A 21,455-nucleotide genomic window follows, 5' to 3' on the forward strand; every position below is an offset into this window, starting at 1 on the left:
AAAAATTAGATTGTCATGTCATTTGAAGCTAACCATTAAAGAAAATTGCCACCACTGAGCTTATTTGAGTTGTTGGTAAAAAGTAAAAGTCGTTTTAGGTCCAGGTAACCTAATAAAGACTTTTACAACTGAATTAATGGCTCACCTCCCACCAAAGTCTGCAATTGATCACCTAGTAAACAGGCAATATCAATACCACCATAATAATGCCCTGTTCAGGTTTCACACCAGGGACCTCCTTGTTCAAAAATCTACACACCAATGCAAGGAAACAGATTTTGAGCTGTTGGTGAAATAATGTGAAACAGTTTATTATTATTTGGCCAAGTGGTTAGCATATCTACCCTCCAGCCAAACGGCTGTGGGTTCGAATCCTGCCATGGGCTTGGATGTTTGTGATTGTGTGTGGAAATACTAGTGGTGGTGGTGGTGGGGGATAAATGGCATTGGTATAGTTGCAATTAGTTGTAGTTGATGCATTTGAGTGGTGGAGACAAGAGTTGAAGAGTAGGTGCCCTCCCTTGATGAGTCTTTGGACTCCCTGGAGGTATTATGCAATATAATAATAATAATGTGACACCTCCAGGGAGTCCAAAGACTCATTGAGGGGAGGGCATCTACTCTGTCTCCACCACTCAATCCACCAACTATACAACAAACCACAACTACAATCATAATCTACCACCCACCACCACTAGTATTTTCACAGACAATCACAAACATCCATGCACATGGTGGGATTCGAATCCACAGCCTTTTGGCTGGAAAGCGGATATGCTAACCACTCGGCCAAGCCAGCAAAAAGAAACCATACAAAGAATCCTCTTGTCACAACGAGAGGCCTTTTCCAATCGAAATGCGCAACATACCATTGTTCTTCCAATTGTGCTATGGCTTCTTCACTTTCTGCTTCCGTTTACTGAAGCAGAAAGTGAAGAAACTAATGAGTATAATATCTATCTTAGCCAAGAGGGACGTCTGGTTGGATGTTAATAAACATGTTTAGTAGCATAGCTATTTTATTTCAAATTAGAATTCAGAATTAATTCATAATATATATAAAATAATATATTAAAAAAAATTATACAAATCTGAAAAACTGGAATTAAACCCAAAACTCACATCAAAACTGATATGTATAAACCAATTGAAAAAAAAAAAAAAAAAACTTGCAAATATCACACTCTTTGCTAGCCAATTGACCTTTCATACAGAAAGAATTTGAGTTCACAACAAAGTTATTATACCTATTTAATATAACTTATATAACAAAAGCATTACCTGCGAATAAACTATATGCAGTTGCTCCAATTCTGTCTTTAGATGTTCAATTTCAAATTCTCTTTCTTCACAAACACGAGCAGTCTGTTCTAGAGCAGACCTTAAACGTCTGATCTCTCGGTCCTTTCTCTGGGTTGGTGTTAGATATTCTGCTGGTGATGAAACATGACGATCACAATGTAAAACATATTTTTTATGTTGTCCTTTATTGTTATGTTTAGTAAGTGAAACATCTGTTCCTCTACTATGACTTCTTACATCACATGATAAAAAACTAGCATAACTTCCATAACTTCTCACAGAGCTTTGATCATCTTCAGATATTAAATTCTGAGTAGGTATTGAAATTAGACTATCACAATTACTGGGCTTTTCAGAATTATTATGTAATGAATTTTCTTCAAGTTGAAAAGTAGTATGTGCAGAGGAATATCCTCTATTAGTTTGATAACTTGCTATAGATGGATGTTCTTCTTTCAATTGAAGTGAGGTTGAATGGTTTAGTTGAGGCTGTAGTTGTTTTAACCTTGGTATACAACATTTTACTGATGATTTTGGTAAGTTTTTGCTATCTTCTGCCTTGTATGGTAACCTACTCATTATTTTATTTGAAATGCTGAATCAAATCCTATATAAGGGGGAAAAAAGGAGTCAAGTAAATATTAATTATGTACAGCATAAAAGAACTATTCAAAAAATATTTTTATTCATTCATTTATAAGAATATAAAGTTAAAATTCAACACTTTGGCAAGTGTAAATATAGATTAATTACTCACTACTCAAAAAAGTGTTTGTGGAAAAAAAAGAGCATTAAAGGGAACAGAAGTATTTTTAAAGGAAATTGTTTCAAATTCTAACTTTTGTTGCCAATAGCAACACTTATGTTTCATTTCATCATTCACAGATCATGTATTGTGTGTCCTACAGGAATTACTGTATATATTTATTGAGAAGACACAAACAAGCATGAAGTGGAATGAAGATTTATTAAATGTAAACATATATCATATTCATATAATTTGAATTTTCAACTTATGTGGAAAACAAGTGTAAAACAAATGCAGGATAGAATGAAATTAAAGAACTAAAAAGTAAGCAAAATGTAAATTTAAGGAGTAGGAGCAAAATTTGGAGATTATATAACAGTAGTGTTCAACCTTTTTTACTACTCGAGCTACTTCTCTATAAAAAGTTATTCGGGCATCTACTCTCTTATATATAAGTTATTTGGCGATCTACTCTCTTATATAGATAACGTTCCCCCCAACCTGATATCTGTTTACACACAAATAAACAACTAAAAAAAATACACAACTAAAAACTTTATTTGTGTATTTAAAAATTTATTTATCACTTTTAATTATTTTAATACAACAAAAAAAAAACAAATATAATGGAATAAAATATTTATTTCTCTATTTTGAAAAACCAAAGTTAGAAAAAACAACAGATTGATTACAAACTCACATGTTACAGGAAATTATTATTATTATTATTATTAAACAAGACTTCACGGAGTCAAAGACTCATCTAGGAGGTCCTTTTATCTCACACACATCTCATCATAATGTGTCTTAAACACATTCAAACTCCTTGCAGACACCACACTCTCAGGCAAGGCATTCCAATCACTCACAACTCTGCACGAAAAAAACCTGCCTCTCACTCCCCTACTCACACCCTCTTTATACAGTTTCCAGTGATGACCTATGTTTCTCCCCTGATCTCCCACTATTCTCTGTAGAACTTCTCCACCATTGATCCTATAACAACCCCTTACCAACTTGTAGGTCTCTATCATATCTCCCCTCTTCCTTCTCTCCACTAGACTCTGCAAATTACATCTTTTCAATCTTTCCTCATACTCAACATTCCAGAGGTCAGAAACTACCTTAGTCAGTCTCCTTTGGACCCTTTTCAACATCTCTTCATCCTTCTGAAAACCAGGTGACCAAATCTGGGCACAATAGTCCATGTGTGGCCTAATCAAAGCCTTATACAATACAATCCGCATCATTCCCAGAAGTCTTTGTGTTGTCTTCACAATTTTGGCGATGTGTCCCCTAAATTTTAGATCCTTATCCACTATCACCCCCAGATCTCTTATTTCCTCTACTTCCAACAATATATTCTCACCAAGCATAAATTCTGCATCCCATCTTTGTTTTCCAAATTTTAAAACCTTACATTTTGCAACATTGAACTCACATCCCCATTTGCTTGCCCAATCACTCAATTTATTCAAGTCTTCTTGCAAGGCCACAACATCTTCACTACTCTTTATTGTTCGTCCCAACTTTGCATCATCTGCAAACAACTGAATATCTCCATCCAAATCTTCGCCAATATCATTAATATACAAGTTAAATAGTAATGGCCCTAAAACAGAACCCCTGAGGCACTCCACTAGTGACTTTCCTTTTCCTGGATATTGCACCCCCCCATACACAACTTGTTGATACCTATCAGATAGTCAGTCTCCAATCCAATGCACTAATCTAATATCCAACCCCATCTACTCTAGTTTGACTGTCAACTTATCATGAGGTACTCTATCAAAAGCTTTTGCGAAATCCAAGTACATTACTGTGTATCCTTCTCCTCTGTCCAAGGAAGCAGTCACTTGATTGTAATAAGTAAGTGGATTACTAAAACATGACCTCCCTTTAGCAAATCCATTCTGTCCATCAAAGATTATACCATTGTTGTGAACCCAACTCTGGATCCTAGATCCTCTCTCCACAAGCTTCTCCAACAACTTAACCACAACACCTGACACATAGATAGGCCTATAGTTTGATGCTTGAGTTCGATTACCTCCTTTATGAAGTGGCACAATCTTGCCCTCCTTCTACTCTTTAGTAACTTGACCAAGTGCATCGTATTAAAAAAAATATGTCAAGGCAGGTGTCAACTCTCTGGCACATTCCTTCAGAATATGCGGTGATATATTATCAAGTCCCACAGCCTTATTTACATCTAGTTTACTCAACTCCCCAAACACCTCTTGCTCACTTACAGTCAGTCTCTCATCCTCATCATCAACTGCTCTCAATCTCTCCATGAAGTCACATTCACAAGATTGAAAGATCTTTATGAACTGCTCATTAAGTATCTCCACCACACATTCTGCAACAGCTGTCTTTATACCATTTCCTCCAATCGATATCATCCTTCCATAATCGTTCTTTCTTTTGCTGGCTACATATCGAAAGAACTCCCTAGGATTGTTTTTGGCTTCATTAGCTAACTGCTGTTCATACCTCTCTTTTGCTACTCTTGCCAACCAAGTCACCTTCCTTGCCTGGTTTTTGTAGACCTCATGAAATTGGTTACTTCCGCTTCTCTTATGCTGCCTCCACAATGCCCTTTTTCTGTGTATTGCATGCTTAATCTCTTTATTCATCCATCTCACACCTACCTTATTTAACCTTCTCACCCATGGTATACATTTAGACATTGCATCTACTAAATAGTTTTTGAAAATCCCCCAAGCTGCATTGATCTCTTTTCCAGCTAATTCCTCATTCCATGCTACACCTGCAAGCTGTCTGATTGATTAAAAAATGCTGGTTGATTAAAAAAAAAAAAAAAGTTAATGTGAAATTTGGTATTGTTTGGACCTCGCAATATTTTCATAGTCAAGTTGATATGAAGAAGTGACCAATCGCAGACAATCATCCAAATGATCATTTGTAATTTGGTTTCTTAATTGATTTTTTATAACTGTCATATTTGAAAAAGCGGTTTCTGACAAGTATGTCGATCTGAAACGCAACAGAATTTTTCGCGCAATATCAGTTAATATTGGGAATTTTTCATGTGCATACTTCCAAATTACTTCATTGTTCATTGATTTTAAATGTAAACTATTCTGAATGATTATCTCAAGTTCTACTTCAGCTTGGTTTATATCAAACAGCCCACTAATTTTATTTAAAATTTCTGTGGTGTTCAAGTTTTCTTGAAATGGATTATTGATAAAAGATACAATCGTTTCAGTTTTATTAAAATCTTTAAATCTTGAATTTATTTCTTCCTCAACTAATTCTATTTCACGAATAAATTCTTTTAAATCATAGCAAAGCATTTCTTGATTTTGTTCAAAACATTTTAATAAATTTTGATGACCTTGACGAGCAGAGACAAGCAAGTTATTGTACCTCTGTACTGAGACTTGATAAGACCTCATCTCGACAACTGTACCCAGATTTGGTCACCTAAGTTCCTTCTTGATGGGGAGGAGGTGGAGAGGATCAAGAGGCGAGTGACTAAGAAGATAGTGGGTCTATGGAATGAACCATATGAGAACTGGTTGAAGATTTGTGGGTTGTAGAAATTAGTTGATAGGCGGAAAAGGGGAGATATGATTGAGACATTCAAATTGCTAAAGGGTTTCTATAGGATTAATTCAGAGGATATTTTTGAGATCAGGACTGGTGGTGGGAGAACTAGGGGACACCTATGGAAGCTGGGCAAGAGTGTGGTTAGCAGGGATGTTAGAGCTGGGTTCTTTACTTTTAGAGTGGTAAATGAGTGGAATAAGCTGCCAGAGTCTGTTGTGGGTGCTATGACGGTGAGTGAGTTCAAGGCAAGGTATGATAGATACTGTGAGACTGTCGTATAGTTGTGCGGACATGATGTTTAAGTTCGATGAGTCTAAGGACTCCCTGGAGTCGCCTGTAATAATAATAATAATAATAAATATGGGAGATGTCTAAATTCACGGTCATTTATATTTTTCTTTAATAAAAGTAAGTATTGTTGGAAAGTTTTTATTGAACTTAACATGTCAATTAAATTTTTTTCTCTACCTTGTAACTCTAAATTTAAATTGCTTAATTTCATACAGAAATCTACTAAAAATGAAAATTGTAACAACTTTCTTTTATCACTCAATTGTGGATAAATATCTCCTTTTTCATCAAGAAAAATTTTTATATCGTTAATTAATACAAGAAATCTTTCTAAAAATTGACTTCTGCTGAGCCAGCAAACATTATTGTACAACAGAAGTTCCTTATCATTTATCCCTTAGTGTAATTTAATAACCGCCATTGCAGGGCTTTTCCTCGAACAGAATTTACAATTTTAAATGTAATATCCAAAACATCTTTTGTGTTTAATCTTTTACTACACAGTACTTGTTGGTGAATAATACAGTGGTACGTTAAAAAATCTGGATATGTGTCATTGTTTTTACATAATGAAATGAAGCCTGATTTATTATCTATCTTTGCAGGTGCACCATCAGTAGTAATAGACACAAGTTTAAAAAGCGGAAATTTGTGTTGTTTCACAAATTCATCAAATGCCGAAAAAATATCTTCTCCCCTAGTCCTTCTCAATAATGGTATAATTTTCAAAAGTTCTTCTTTACTTGAATAATCCTGAAATACCATGTGAATAAATACCTTTAACTGAGCATTATCAGTGAAGTCGTTTCATTCATCAAATTGTAATGAAAATGCCACATTGGTGAATGTCTGACATTAACTGAGTATTCAGATTGGCACTTAAAATTTCAACTCTTCTCATAACCGTTGTTCTGGAAAGTTGTAAATCTTTAATATATTCGAAATTATTTCATTTTTATTTTTAAAATCAGAAAATAAAGATTCTGCTGCTGCAAGAAATTATTCTTTTATTAACTCTCCATCAGTAAAAGGCATTTTTGCTTTTGCTAATAAATGACACACTTTCAAAGATGCAATAGTGATATTGGTTTATTTATTATTTTCGAAATCATATTTTGTTGTCCAGAAAGTCCTGCTTTTAAATTTAGAATTTTTAATTTATGTATTTCAGAATTTTGAGGAAAATCTTCATCATATTTTGCATGTAGCGATCAAAAATGTCTCTTAATATTACCTTTTTTTGGAATTGCTACAGATGAATTACAAATCAAACAACAACACTTTCCATTTACCATTGTAAAGAAAAATCCGTTTCCCATGCCTTGGGAAAATGATACATCTTCGATTTCTTTGATACACTCATGATTATCCTCAAATTAAATGAAATGCATATGATGTGCTTTTGTTATACTTCTACTTTTGCTATCCAGTCGTTACCAACATTGTAAACTTTTATTATTATTTAACTTTGTATACTTGTAATTTCTATTAATTACTTGTGATGACTTTTACTCTATACTTTATTCTCACTTATTCTAATTTGCTGTGCGTGCTTTCTCTCTCTCAGAATCTCTCTTATCTTATTACGTGCTATGTTGTCTAAGATATTTTCTAATATCTTATGCCTAAGATATTAGAAAATTTATTTAAAATGAGACTGTGCCACTAATATCTTTGATTAGCAAAAAGAACTCAAATATATGGCTGGTAGATTTCCCTCTCTCTTTCTTTAACACAAATTCCTACATTAAAACTTTCACAAACAGTCGTGGTCTACTCTTTTTCTTAATTTCATGCTTTGGCCAACTCACTTAGATTCCCGCTCAACAAGTCTGATTTATTTTAGAACAGTGCAGTTGTAAATAAACAAACAGGCAGCACTCTTTTAACAAGAAAGTCAAATGACAATTATTTACATTATTATGAAATATACACAATTTTAACATTAGGGAGATTGCTTTCTCCATCCATCTATAAAAACTCTTGAGCCAAAATTAGAACCTTCTTTCTTCAACATTAAATACTTTCTTTAACACATAAGGTTACCTATTCTCAGTTTACAAATTTTTACTTATTAATCTCTAAGCTTACTCGTAAAGAGGTTACCTAAATCTGTGTTAAGTTATCTTTACACATTTGATATCAACCTCTAACATGCCAATTTGCCAATTGATTCTCTTATGGACATTTCTTAACACTATTAAACATATATTTTAAAAGTCTTATATCAACTATAACAGGAATTTTTTTTAAATAACGAAACCTGTGGTGAGATCATAATTAAAAGAAACACACGTATTAACCACAGTGAAAGTTAGTTAATTGTAAATATTTCATCCTGAGTATCTTAGGACATCATCAGTACAGTAGTTTAAACAATAATAGGAATAACATACAGTTAGGGCGCATGATTACAATAGAATCTCATTAAACGTGCGTAACGTGTTACAGAAGTAAAAAAAAAAAAAAAAAAACTAATAATTATTTTACACAATTCTGTATGACAATTTCCCATACTTTAGAAATAGTAAGAACGTCGTTGTGGTTTAAATTTGGTCTGTGTAATAGGGCTTCAGAACTTTCTTTATATAAACGTTCATGTTTATATAAAGATCTATGTAAAAGTTTAGACTTTTTCCAATGGATCCTATGGCTTGGATTTTCGATTCCGTGTTGAGAGAGGCCAGATTTCTGCAGTTTAAAAAGACGACGTAATCTTGATGTTCTGAAATGCGTTTCTGAACAGACCTACCTGCCTGTCCAAAGTAAGATAATTTGCATGAACATGGAATCTCATAAATGCCAGGCATCATCAAAGGTGAGAGTTTGTCCTTAGGAGAAGGTAACAAGTTGTAAATTTGGTTGATAGGTCTGTAAGTAGTGGCAAAATTGTAATTTCTTCGTAATTTTAATAAGACGGAGATGCCTTTGACGTAAAGTATGGGAATTCTATGGACTTCTTTTTGTCTGGTTTGATGTGTGGGAAAGTGACTGATGATTTATGACTGATGAAAGTGACTGAACAGGAATTATATAAAAGTTTTGAACTTAGAACGGCTCTGTATCTCACATTCAGTCAAAAGTCTTTCACTAAAAGTTCTATGGCAATTCTTTAGTCTCAGATCTTCTTCAGGAAATTTTGGCTCGGCTGCATCTCATCGGGAACATAGCGGGCTGTGGACTCATTCAGCTCATTCAGAAACCGTTAACTGGATCCTCTCTGTCCTGGAAACTTTTCTCCAGCAATTGGAACTCTTCCTTTTGGCAATTTGAAACCTTGTCTGTATCCTAGAAGTAGTCTCTCTCTCTAGCAATGTCTCGAACCGAGAAGCTCCTTTCTGGAAGCGGGAAACTCCTCTCTCAAGCAACATGGATCCGGGCAGCCTCTCTGACGGTGAATCTGGACCGGGCGGCCTCCTCTCTGACAGCAATTCTGAAACTGGGACCCCTTCTGCTTGCTTCAGTTTCTTTTTATTAGGCCTCCTCTGAGACCTCACATGAAGTTTGGCAACCCCCAAAGAATCAGTATGAGTCTTTCATCTTAAGTTTCAAGTTCGGCACGCCTTTGGTTCTCCTCTGCTTTCTTTTGATTGTAAGTTGCCAGCCATCGGAAAGTTGTTTGAACTCTTTCTGACTGACTTCGGAGATGTTTACACTTAGAGCCTGCAAGTCTTTCTCATACATACAAGTTTCAATAACAATCTTTCTAATGCCGCCATGTACAGCTTCAGCGACAAAAACATTGCCTTTGTTTTTAACACTCTAACATATTCTTATTAAAGCAGTATATACAGTTAGCTTCAAAAGAGTTATTTACAAAAACATCTAATACAAACTATACCGAGACAAACAAAGTTTATTTTTTTACAATATTCACATGAGACTTAACCTAAATAAAAAATCGATGTAATGTGCTTTAGAATATTTAATATTTAAGCTACAATTGAGTTTTTACACTTTGCTTATAATTGTATTCCCTCGGCTTGCTGTTTGACTTCCACTGATCAAAATTAATTCATTTACCCGGACTTATAAGAAAATTACTGATTTCACAATTTTAACGAAAAATAAATCATCATCATCATCATCATCATACGTATCAACGATTTAGGCCTTGTATGGCCTGTTCCGGCCTTAGAAGTCATCGTTGAATCGTTTAAGAGGACGTCCTGGTTTTCTTTTTCCTAATGGCTTGTACTTTAAGGCTTGTTTTGGTAATCTTTCTGTTTTCATTCTTTGAACGTGTTCCATCCATCTATGTTTATATTTTTTAATTTTTTCCATTACTGGTTCTTGGTTTAATTCTTTCATAATATCTTCGTTTCTTTTGTGATCAAATAGGGTATACTTTGCAGTTTTTCTCATAAACTTCATTTCTGCATTACGAAAAATAAATGACAATAGCAATACACTTAAAGCAAATTAAAAATAATACAAAATAATGATAAATAAAATATTATGTTTTCAGTTTTAATTAAATTTGTAAGTAAGGAGGATTACACAAGAGATCGACCAAAAATCGCTCCGCGATCGACTGGTTGAACACCCCTGTTATATACTTGATTATATAAGATTGTGCCACTTCATAAAGGAGGTAATCGAACTCAAGCATCAAACTATAGGCCTATCTGTGTGTCAGGTGTTGTGGTTAAGTTGTTGGAGAAGCTTGTGAGAACTAGGATCCACAGTTGGGTTGACAACAATGATATAATCTTTGATGGACAGCATGGATTTGCTAAAGGGAGGTTGTGTTTTAGTAATCTACTTGCGTATTACAATAAAGTAACTACTTCCTTGGACAGAGGAGAAGGATACACAGTAATATACTTGGATTTCGCAAAAGCTTTTGATAGAGTACCTCATGATAAGTTGACAGTCAAACTAGAGCAGATGGGGTTGGATATTAGATTAGTGCATTGGATTGGAGACTGGATATCTGATAGGTATCAACAAGTTGTGTATGGGGGTGCAATATCCAGGAAAAGGAAAGTCACTAGTGGAGTGCCTCAGGGATCTGTTTTAGGGCCATTACTATTTAACTTGTATATTAATGATATTGGCGAAGATTTGGATGGAGATATTCAGTTGTTTGCGATGCAAAGTTGGGACAAACCATAAAGAGTAGTGAAGATGTTGTGGCCTTGCAAGAAGACTTGAATAAATTGAGTGATTGGGCAAGCAAATGGGGATGTGAGTTCAATGTTGCAAAATGTAAGGTTTTAAAATTTGGAAAACAAAGATGGGATGCAGAATTTATGCTTGGTGAGAATATATTGTTGGAAGTAGAGGAAATAAGAGATCTGGGGGTGATAGTGGATAAGGATCTAAAATTTAGGGGACACATCGTCAAAATTGTGAAGACAACACAAAGATTTCTGGGAATGATGAGGAGGACACTGACGTGTAGAAGTAGGGAGATTCTTTTTCCATTGTATAAGGCTTTGATTAGGCCACACATGGACTATTGTGCCCAGATTTGGTCACCTGGTTTTCAGAAGGATGAAGAGATGTTGGAAAGGGTCCAAAGGCGACTGACTAAGGTAGTTTCTGACCTCTGGAATGTCGAGTATGAGGAAAGGTTGAAAAGATGTAATTTGCAGAGTCTAGTGGAGAGAAGGAAGAGGGGAGATATGATAGAGACCTACAAGTTGGTAAGGGGTTGTTATAGGATCAATGGTGGAGAAGTTCTACAGAGAATAGTGGGAGATCAGGGGAGAACCAGAGGTCATCCCTGGAAACTGTATAAAGAGGGTGTGAGTAGGGGAGTGAGAGGCAGGTTTTTTTCGTGCAGAGTTGTGAATGATTGGAATGCCTTGCCTGAGAGTGTGGTGTCTGCAGGGAGTTTGAATGTGTTTAAGACCCAGTATGATGAGATGTGTGTGAGATAAAAGGACCTCCTAGATGAGTCTTTGACTCCATGAGGTCTTGTTTAATAATAATAATAATAATAATAATAATGACCTTTCGCTGGTGGAAGTGAAAGTGATAGTGGAAGGTAGGCAAGAGAGGACTGTGACAAATAAAAATGTAATGGATATGAAAGTTAGAAAAATAATGGAGATCCACAATGGTTTGCCAGAGCAGCAAAGAAAACACTCCTTTAAGATGGTAAAGCAAAATCCTTTAGATCTTAAAGGGATTTACCTGCAGAGCAGACAGCTTTCAGGTACTTGAAACAGAAATGATTCAGTTCCTTTTTTTTTTAATTAATCACCTTTTTAATTATTAATAAACTGGAGTGCTTTTTAATTTGGCATCTAAGATGAATAATTCACTTATCCATTATATAAGTCAAGTGGATATTAGATCCAGCATTATTTCAAAGCTGAATGTAGAAACTATGAAGTTTTGTAAGGTAAGTTGACTAGAGAGCTTGCAGGAATACACTCCCTGACATTCACAAGTTGCCTTAGCATGGACTACTTAGAAGACATAGGTACACCCAAGTGTCTATATATTTGCTTTTATTAGTCTATTTGGATAAGGTTTCACTGACATTACAGCTGTTTCGAACTGGTTGGTTCTCCTCAGAGATACTGTATAAGTAAAGAACCTCTCTAAAAATAAGGTGATCCCCTAGACCACTCCCAACAAGTAACCGAAGGATCATCCAACTCAGCAGTGGTTCCTCAACAGGTCACCCTACCATTGAGCAGGACTGCTCATATTCCAGAGAAAAGCATTCACCAACATGGTCCTAATAGAAGCAATGCCAGAAAACATCAACCCTGAGACTCAAATTGCTCTCCTAAGACAAAACTCTCCACTCGCTCCATCGTAATTTTAAGCCCTCCCTGAGCAGCAGGAGTCAGATCCAGAAGTCAGATCTCTTAAGGAAGAAGCCTTAAGAGAACAAAAACTCTCATTCAGTACTAAGGAACTTAAAAATGTCAGAGAAATGTATTTTGCATAAGCAAACTCTCGATTGGTGCATAAAAGTAATTTCTAAAATAAAGAGCCAAAAGGCTTTAGTTCAGTGATGCAAAATTCTATAAGTCAAGTGGAATAATGCTGGATATAATATTCACTTGACTTATATAATTTTGCATCGCTAAACTGAAACCTTTTGGGTCTATTTTAGTAATTGCTTTTATGCACCTACCGAGAGTTCGCTTACGGAAAATATATTTCTCTGACATTTCAAGATCCTCAGTACTGATGATTCTGCTTTTGGCTTTTGATGAGAATGGACGTATTATTTTAGACAACCTAATTAGATTGCATACAAGGTTTCTCAAAAATCTCACATTGCACTGCCGCTGACACAGTTTGATTCCTACTGTCTCCCTCTCTGCATGAAACATGCAAGAGGTCAAATGGCTGGCAGGCCCCACCCGCAATGAGGACCAGTGGTGGATTTAAGGTTTTATAGGGAGGTAGGTTTCCAATCTGTGGCCAAGTGAGATACTTATACTCCTTTCCCCATTTAGTAGGACGCTACAAGACTAAATATTGCTAGTAGACCAACTCAGTCTACAGGACGTTTGTTGGCAGGTCCCTAGCCCTGTGGGATTACGTATACTGCTGTCAAACAATTTCTGCCGCCAGGAGATCGCTGCTCGGATATAGAAAATATCAAGGAGCAGATCCAGATCTAGGGACTGCTCCTTATTAAGGAGCAGTCCCTAGAGGTACTGAAACTCATAACAGGCAAGCTTGAATCTGACTGGCCGAGTTTTATAAAGCAGTACATTCAAACTAATGATCAGGATGGAGAGGAGGAGATATCACAAGAAGAATTCATTACTGCTCTGTCACCAAAATCCCCAAGTCAAAATAACTCGCAGGGCGAACATTCTAACAAAAGATGTAGAACTACAGAGGAAAAGATGGATGAAGACTCGCCAACACCAGATGTCCCGAGGAACACTGAAAAGGTTCCACCTGTTATACTAAGGGACAAGGACAAATGGACCACTGTCACATCAGCCCTTAGGGAACATAAAATCTCATTTAAGTTAAGGGATATTACATCCCATATTGTTTCTTAGTCGAATAAGAAACTCAAAGAGTTTCATGCCGAATATAGAAACTATATAAAGTTCAGCAAGTCCAAGCGTAAGCAAATACCTGGATACTGCAGCAACTGACTCTTTAGGTAGTGCAAGCTGAGGCAACTGATATCAAAGGTGGAGCAAGCTCCGATCACTATTCTTGATATTTAGCCATAATGTGAACTTTGCTCCTAGGAGCTGTATTACTGTTCTACATTATGAGAGAAGGTCCCTACCCAGACCAGTTTCAACCTAAACCTAAGCTAGACTAGGTCAAATCTAAACTAGGTCTACCTACTCACTGATGAGATCTCAATAAAGGTTGAAACCGGTCTGGATAGTGACCTTCTCTCATAATGTAGAACAGTAATACAGCTCCTAGGAGCAAAGTTCACATTATGGTTAAATATCAAGAATAGTGATCGGAGCTTGCTCCACCTTTGATATCAGTTGCCTCAGCTTGCACTACCTAAAGGGTCAGTTGCTGCAGTATCCAGGTATTTGCTTACGCTTGGAATCGCCGAACTTTATATAGTTTCTATATTCGGCATGAAACTCTTTGAGTTTCTTATTCAGCTAAGAAACAATATGGGATGTAATATCCCTTAACTTAAATAAGTTATGTTGCCGAATTGAAGCCTTTGGCTCTTCATATAATTAGTAATAAAATCTCATATTCCTGGGCTAAAAATCAAGATTAAGGACCAGCCTCAGTCACTGACTACAGACAAATGACAAAACTATTGAATAACAAAAGTCTTCCTTATCACACATTTGCTTTACCCAGTGAAAAGAATCTCAAGGTGGTACTTCGCGGGGGTAACCGAAAGTGTCACCTCTGAAGAAATCACTGCTGACCTTATGAGTCAGGGCCTGACCCCAGTAAAAGTGAGCAGGATGCTCAGGGCAGATAAACGGCCAATGCCACTGGTGCTCGTAGAAATTGAGAAGGCACAGAAAAAGATATATGAACTGACTGCTATCTGTGGCCTCAGAATTTCTACTGAGCCACTAAGGAAAAAGTCATCAGCTGGGCAGTGCCATAGGTTTGGCCATGCCCAAAAACTTTGCACGGCAAATTTCAGGTGTTTAAAATGCGGCGAGGGCCACCAGACCATCATGTGCACCAAGCCAAGATCCACACCAGCTAAATGCACTAACTGTGGAGGACCTCACCCTGCCAACTACAAGGGATGCATCACACACCCAAAGAACCATGGGTAAGCAAAAACTACCCTTCCAACACACTACAGCGATACTCAAGGCAGCCGTGCAGGTCGCACCTTGGTCCAAATAAGCTCAAGCTCAACAACTCAGGAAAGAAAACAAACAGCAGCAATGACCAAAACTTTTGCAGAGGCCGCACGAACTAAGGCTGTTCCATCCCATGAACAAATAAGTTCTAATCTAACATCAGTATTAACTGCCTCACTAGCTCCCATGTTACAAGAATTCAGCATGACAAATCCTTCACCATCCTCCACGAAAAGATTCCTACAAGGTACCCACTCAATTTTGACAGCCCTCAATAATGAATAAAAGAAAATTCCATCACAACTTTCTCATGATCACTGCATGGAATGCAAATAGACTGAGTAAACAAAATTTTGGAATTGCAAGAGTTCACTCACAGACACAATCCTGATATAATATTAGTAAATGAAACACATCTCAGGCCAGCTAATAACCCCAAATTACAGAACTATATTTTGTACAAAACAGACAGACTCACCAGCAGTGGAGAAGGTACAGCCATATACATTAAAAACTACATAAGCCACAATGTTCTGACAAATCTACAAACCAAGAACCTAGAGATAACAAGCGTTGAAGTTCACATCAACAATGCTGGCAGTATCAAAATCTATGCTGTATACAGTCCACCCAGCATTCCATTACTGGTATCTGACTTGGACACCATTCTCGGCTTCACAGACTCCATCATCATGGCTGGTGACTTTAATGCCAAACATACAGCCTGGTATAGCTCCACAATCAACGACAAAGGTTGAACTCTAAATCATTACTCAATACAAAATTCTATTGTTGTAGCCGGACCCACAGAGCCCACCCATCACAGCTCAGTTGGAAGCTCAGATGTACTTGACATAGTCATCCTCAAAAACATCAGATACCAGTATCAGTTGGAAACATTAAATGAACTTTCTTCCGACTACAACCCCATTCTGCTTAAACTCAGTACACAAGAGCAATTCTCCCTTCTGCACTCTTTCATATCTTGGGACAAGCTCTCCAGAATTCTCCCTGACCACATTGGCCCAGTCCCTGTTATTCACACTAAAGAGGAGATAGACTTTGCTGTAAATAACTTAACCAGTCAAATCAAAAAAGCAATAAAGTCAGTCACCCAAACTACAATCTTTCACCCTAGTGGTTGGATCCCCAAGGAAATTATGAATCTAATCAGATTGAAAAACAAAACCAGAAAGAGGTACCATAACACAAGAGCCCCCACAAGATAAAACAAATCTGAATAAACTAAATAGACAAGTTCGCGAAGCTCTCCAAAAACATCAAAACCAAGATTGGGAGTCCAAGCTAACGAAGCTAAACCCAGAGGACAACTCCATTTGGGAGTTCTTGAGAACCCTCAGCACTAAAAGGCAACTTTTACCCCCAATTTGGACCAAGAAGGGAATAGCCCATACTGACAAGGAAAAGGCAGAGACTCTGATAGTCAGCTTGAAAACTCAATAACCCCTCTTATGAAAATTTGAACATCAGTCTTATCTACAAGATTCACTGCTGAGCTAAGCAGGCCATAACACAACAAAAGGATGATCCAGAACCTGTCACACCCACTTCTCCAGCAGAAGTTATAAATATCATAACCCACCTGAACAACAATAAGGCCCCAGGTCCAGACAGAATTACAAAGAAAATAATCAAACTACTCCCCAGAAAAGCCATTGTGCATCTAGTCAACATAATCAATGCCACCCTCAGACTTAAGTATTTTCCCTTAACATGGAAGATGGCGGATATCGCACCAATCAAAAAGATTGGAAAGAACACCCAGCTCCCCGAAAGCTACAGACCTATCAGTCTTCTGTCCAGCCTTGGAAAGATTGCAGAAAAGGTCATCCTCACAAGGCTTCAATCAGAAACGGATAAACTAGGTATTATTCCTAATGAGCAGTTCGGATTCAGAAAAAACCACACTACCATACAACAGATTCACAGACTGGTCGAATTCATCACAAAAGGCTTCAACTAGATAAGGATTATGCATGTGAACTGGATATGAAGACTCCACACAGCTGCAGTCTTCATAGATGCTGCGAAGGCTTTTGATAAGGTGTGGCATCAGGGTCTTCTCTACAAGCTCATCACATTCCATATACCAACAAATCTATTAAAAACAATTCACTCATACCTCAAAGACAGATTCATGCAAGTCAAAATAAATGAAACTGTGTCCAACAGACGCAAGGTCCTGGCAGGTGTGCAACAGGGCTCACTCCTGCCCCCCCCCCTGCTGTTTTCTATCCACATAGCTGATATCCCTCAAAATCCAAGCTCAACAATCACTGCGTTGTATGCAGATGATACTGCATTATTAGCAAGATCTCTCAGCCCCAAACTAGCCATCAAAAGACTCCAAACCAGTATTCACACATTAGAGAAATGGTTGATGGACTGGAGGATCCAAGCAAACCCACAGAAGAGTTCAGCCATACTGTTCACTAGAAAGAAGTTTTAGACCAAGGAAGACATACATCTACTAGGAGTTAAGATCCCATGGCAGAGTGAAGTCAAGTATCTCGGCGTAATGCTCGACAAAAAACTACAATTCACCAGTCATATAAAACACATAAGCTCAAAGACATCCAAAGTAACTGTGCAGCTCTCCCCCATGATCAACAGAAAAAGCAAACTGGACACTCAGAACAAACTACTCATATACAGGATGGTAATACACCCAGTCATCACTTACGCATCTCCTGCATGGAGCCATGCTTTGAATACAAATATCCAAAAGCTGCAGAGAACAAATGCCTGAGAATGAGTTTAGATGCCCCATGGTTTATCAGAAACTCCCAGATTCACAGAAAAGTCAACATTCCCTACATCACATCCCTCCTCCATGACCTAGCAGTAAAGTTCTTCATCAAGACAAATAATCATCCAAACCCACTGATCAAGCAAGCTTCAGATTAAATGAAACAGAATTCTGCAAATACAAAAGACCAAAGTCAATTCTATGCTCAGCTGAACACAGCTAATCTCACTGCCCTTTCAGGGCGAGCTTAAAGCTCAATAATTCTCCACTCAAAAACCTTTCCTTCTCAGACAAAGAGGAATATGAAAAGCATTTATGCTTCACCCATCAAACCAGTATTTTTCTGTGTTCCTTAGTACTGAACAAGAGTTTTTGCTCTCTTAAGGCTTCTGCTTTAAGGGAGCAATTTGAGTCTCCATGGGTTCGTGTTTTCCAGCATGGCCTCTATTGGGGCAGTGTCGATGAATGCTTCCCCCTAACAATGCCAGAGTGCCACAGGGTTCAATACTTTCTTCCAATCACCTTCTCCTATTCATAAATGACCTTCTCTCACTGACAGTGAATCCTTATCCATAGTTTTTTTAATATTAGTACAATGCATTTTTCCTCCTCTTCATTGACAAACCTTGCAGCTCTCAAATCTTGCTATTGTTCATTAGAGAAAGGACAATTATATCAACTTCAATGCTACTAAAACACAGTTTCTTATCTTCTTTTTCACAGGAAAAATCTACTTTCACTTCCATTTTCCATTGGATACTCAGATCTCCAGACAAGATCAGATTTTCATCTCAGGCTGACTTTCACTTCCAGAATTTTCTGGCACACAGATACATCACAACTAGAGGGACTGGTTGGGAATAGAATACAGGATTAGATTGATAGACATAGGATTCTTTGATGGTCAAACATGGATTTGTAAAATATTTAGGTCTTGCTTTAGCAATATACTTGCATTTTATAATAAAGCTTTACATGTGCCGAATAGGAACATCACAAAAGCATTTGATAGATTTGACTACTACTAAATTGTCGTATAAGCTGTCATATAGAATGATAACAGATTGGTCAGATAACAAGACATTGTCTGAATGATGTCAGCAAGTTGTTGAAGTGGGGCTATTTCCAGAAAAGGAAGGTAACTAGGGTATGCCACAGGATTCCATTGTAAAAGGATATTCAGTTGTTTGCTGATGATGCAAAGTTGAGGAAAGTTTTAGAAGTAATGCTGATGTTAACTCTCTTCAGAAAGATTTAGACTTTTCTTAATTCGGACAAATGAGTGGGGACTGAAATTTCAGTAAAGTGTTTATTGCATTTTGGAATGTTTATGTACTGCATTGGTGGAACTGTACTTCAAGAAGTGGATGATATTATCTATGAGATGGTTGTCAGAGGATCAGTGGCGACCCATGAAGTTTTAAGTGGGGGTGCTGCCTATACAAAATAATTTTTAAAAAATTCTTTTTTTCCTAATTAGTAACCAATTTATTAATAAATAAATCTACAGATTTATTTATTAATAAATTGGTTACTAATTAGGAAAAAAATAATGATTTTTTTTTTAAATTTTGTATAGGCAGCACCCCCACTTAAAACTTCACGGGCTGCCACTGCAAGTGCTGCAATGACTACAAGCATATTATTATTATTATTATTATTATTATTATTATTAAAACAAGACCTCATGGAGTCAAAGACTCATCTAGGAGGTCCTTTTATCTTACACACACATCTCATCATACCGTGTCTTAAACACGTTCAAACTACTTGCAGACACCACGCTCTCAGGCAAGGCATTCCAATCACTCACAACTCTGCACGAAAAAACCTGCCTCTCACTCCCTTACTCACACCCTCCTTATACAGTTTCCAGGGATGACCTCTGGTTCCCCCCATGATCTCCCACTATTCTCTGTAGAACTTCTCCACCATTGATCCTATAACAACCCCTTACCAACTTGTAGGTCTCTATCATATCTCCCCTCTTCCTTCTCTCCACTAGACTCTGCAAATTACATCTTTTCAATCTTTCCTCATACTCAACATTCCAGAGGTCAGAAACTACCTTAGTCATTCGCCTTTGGACCCTTTCCAACATCTCTTCATCCTTCTGAAAACCCGGTGACCAAATCTGGGCACAATAGTCCAAGTGTGGCCTAATCAAAGCCTTATACATTGGAACAAGTATCTCCCTACTTCTACATGTCAGTGTCCTCCACATCATTCCCAGAAGTCTTTGTGTTGTCTTCACAATTTTGGCAATGTGTCCCCTAAATTTTAGATCCTTATCCACTATCACCCCCAGATCTCTTATTTCCTCTACTTCCAACAATATATTCTCACCAAGCATAAATTCTGCATCCCATCTTTGTTTTCCAAATTTTAAAACCTTACATTTTGCAACATTGAACTCACATCCCCATTTGCTTGCCCAATCACTCAATTTATTCAAGTCTTCTTGCAAGGCCACAACGTCTTCACTACTCTTTATGGTTCGTCCCAACTTTGCATCATCTGCAAACAACTGAATATCTCCATCCAAATCTTCACCAATATCATTAATATATAAGTTAAATAGTAATGGCCCTAAAACAGACCCCTGAGGCACTCCACTAGTGACTTTCCTTTTCCTGGATACTGCACCCCCATACACAACTTGTTGATACCTATCAGATAGCCAGTCTCCAATCCAATGCACTAATCTAATATCCAACCCCATCTGCTCTAGTTTGACTGTCAACTTATCATGAGGTACTCTATCAAAAGCTTTTGCAAAATCCAAGTATATTACTGTGTATCCTTCTCCTCTGTCCAAGGAAGCAGTCACTTTATTGTAATAAGTAAGTAGATTACTAAAACATGACTTCCCTTTAGCAAATCCATGCTGTCCATCAAAGATTATACCATTGTTGTCAACCCAACTCTGGATCCTAGTTCTCACAAGCTTCTCCAACAACTTAACCACAACACACAGATAGGCCTATAGTTTGATGCTTGAGTTCGATCACCTCCTTTATGAAGTGGCACAATCTTGCCCTCTTTCCACTCTTTAGGAACTTGACCAAGTGCAAGACTCGTATTAAAAAAATATGTCAAGGCAGGTGTCAACTCTCTAGCACATATTGTAGCTGATAAGGAGCACAAAAAAGAAGTGAAGGATATAATTGGAAAAAAATATTGGCTGTTGTTTGCAGATTTAGTAACCCATCTTCTATTGTGATGAGGAAATTCCAGAGAGGATACAAAAAAGAGTGACCAAGGCAATATAAGAACTCTGAAATATTGGTTAGAGAGAGAGAGAGAGTAATGTAAATCACAGTATTTAAGAAAAGAGATGATATGATAAAGATCATTAATTCTGGAAGTTGTGTAAAGGTGTACTGAAAGGGTGGGGACTTTTTACATGGAAAGTGGTGGATGAGTAGAATGCAATGACAGAATGTGTTTTGAGTGTTAGAAGTGTGAATGAGTTTTTATAAAATAACTGTTCAGTAGCTAGTAGAGGGAGACCTCC

General features: G+C 37.1%; 1 protein-coding gene across 5 annotated transcripts in view; it reads right to left on the reverse strand.

Annotated features, from left to right (window-relative positions):
* Positions 1–21,455, reverse strand: part of LOC150107489 (protein quick-to-court-like) — a 191,847-nt gene that overhangs the window by 78,396 nt on the left and 91,996 nt on the right. For all 5 annotated transcript variants that reach the window (XM_090391340.1, XM_090391341.1, XM_090391338.1 and 2 more), the window contains one exon: positions 1,282–1,909. In XM_090391340.1, coding sequence (XP_090247466.1) covers positions 1,282–1,881 — 600 coding nt within the window. In that variant the 5' untranslated portion in view covers positions 1,882–1,909. The remainder of the gene's footprint in view (positions 1–1,281; positions 1,910–21,455) is intronic.

Source organism: Typopeltis vanoorti, chromosome 4 (assembly GCF_054136105.1).
Source record: "Typopeltis vanoorti isolate ZY-2024b chromosome 4, IOZ_Tvanoo_1.0, whole genome shotgun sequence".
In the NCBI taxonomy this organism is placed as follows: Eukaryota; Metazoa; Arthropoda; class Arachnida; order Uropygi; family Thelyphonidae; genus Typopeltis; species Typopeltis vanoorti.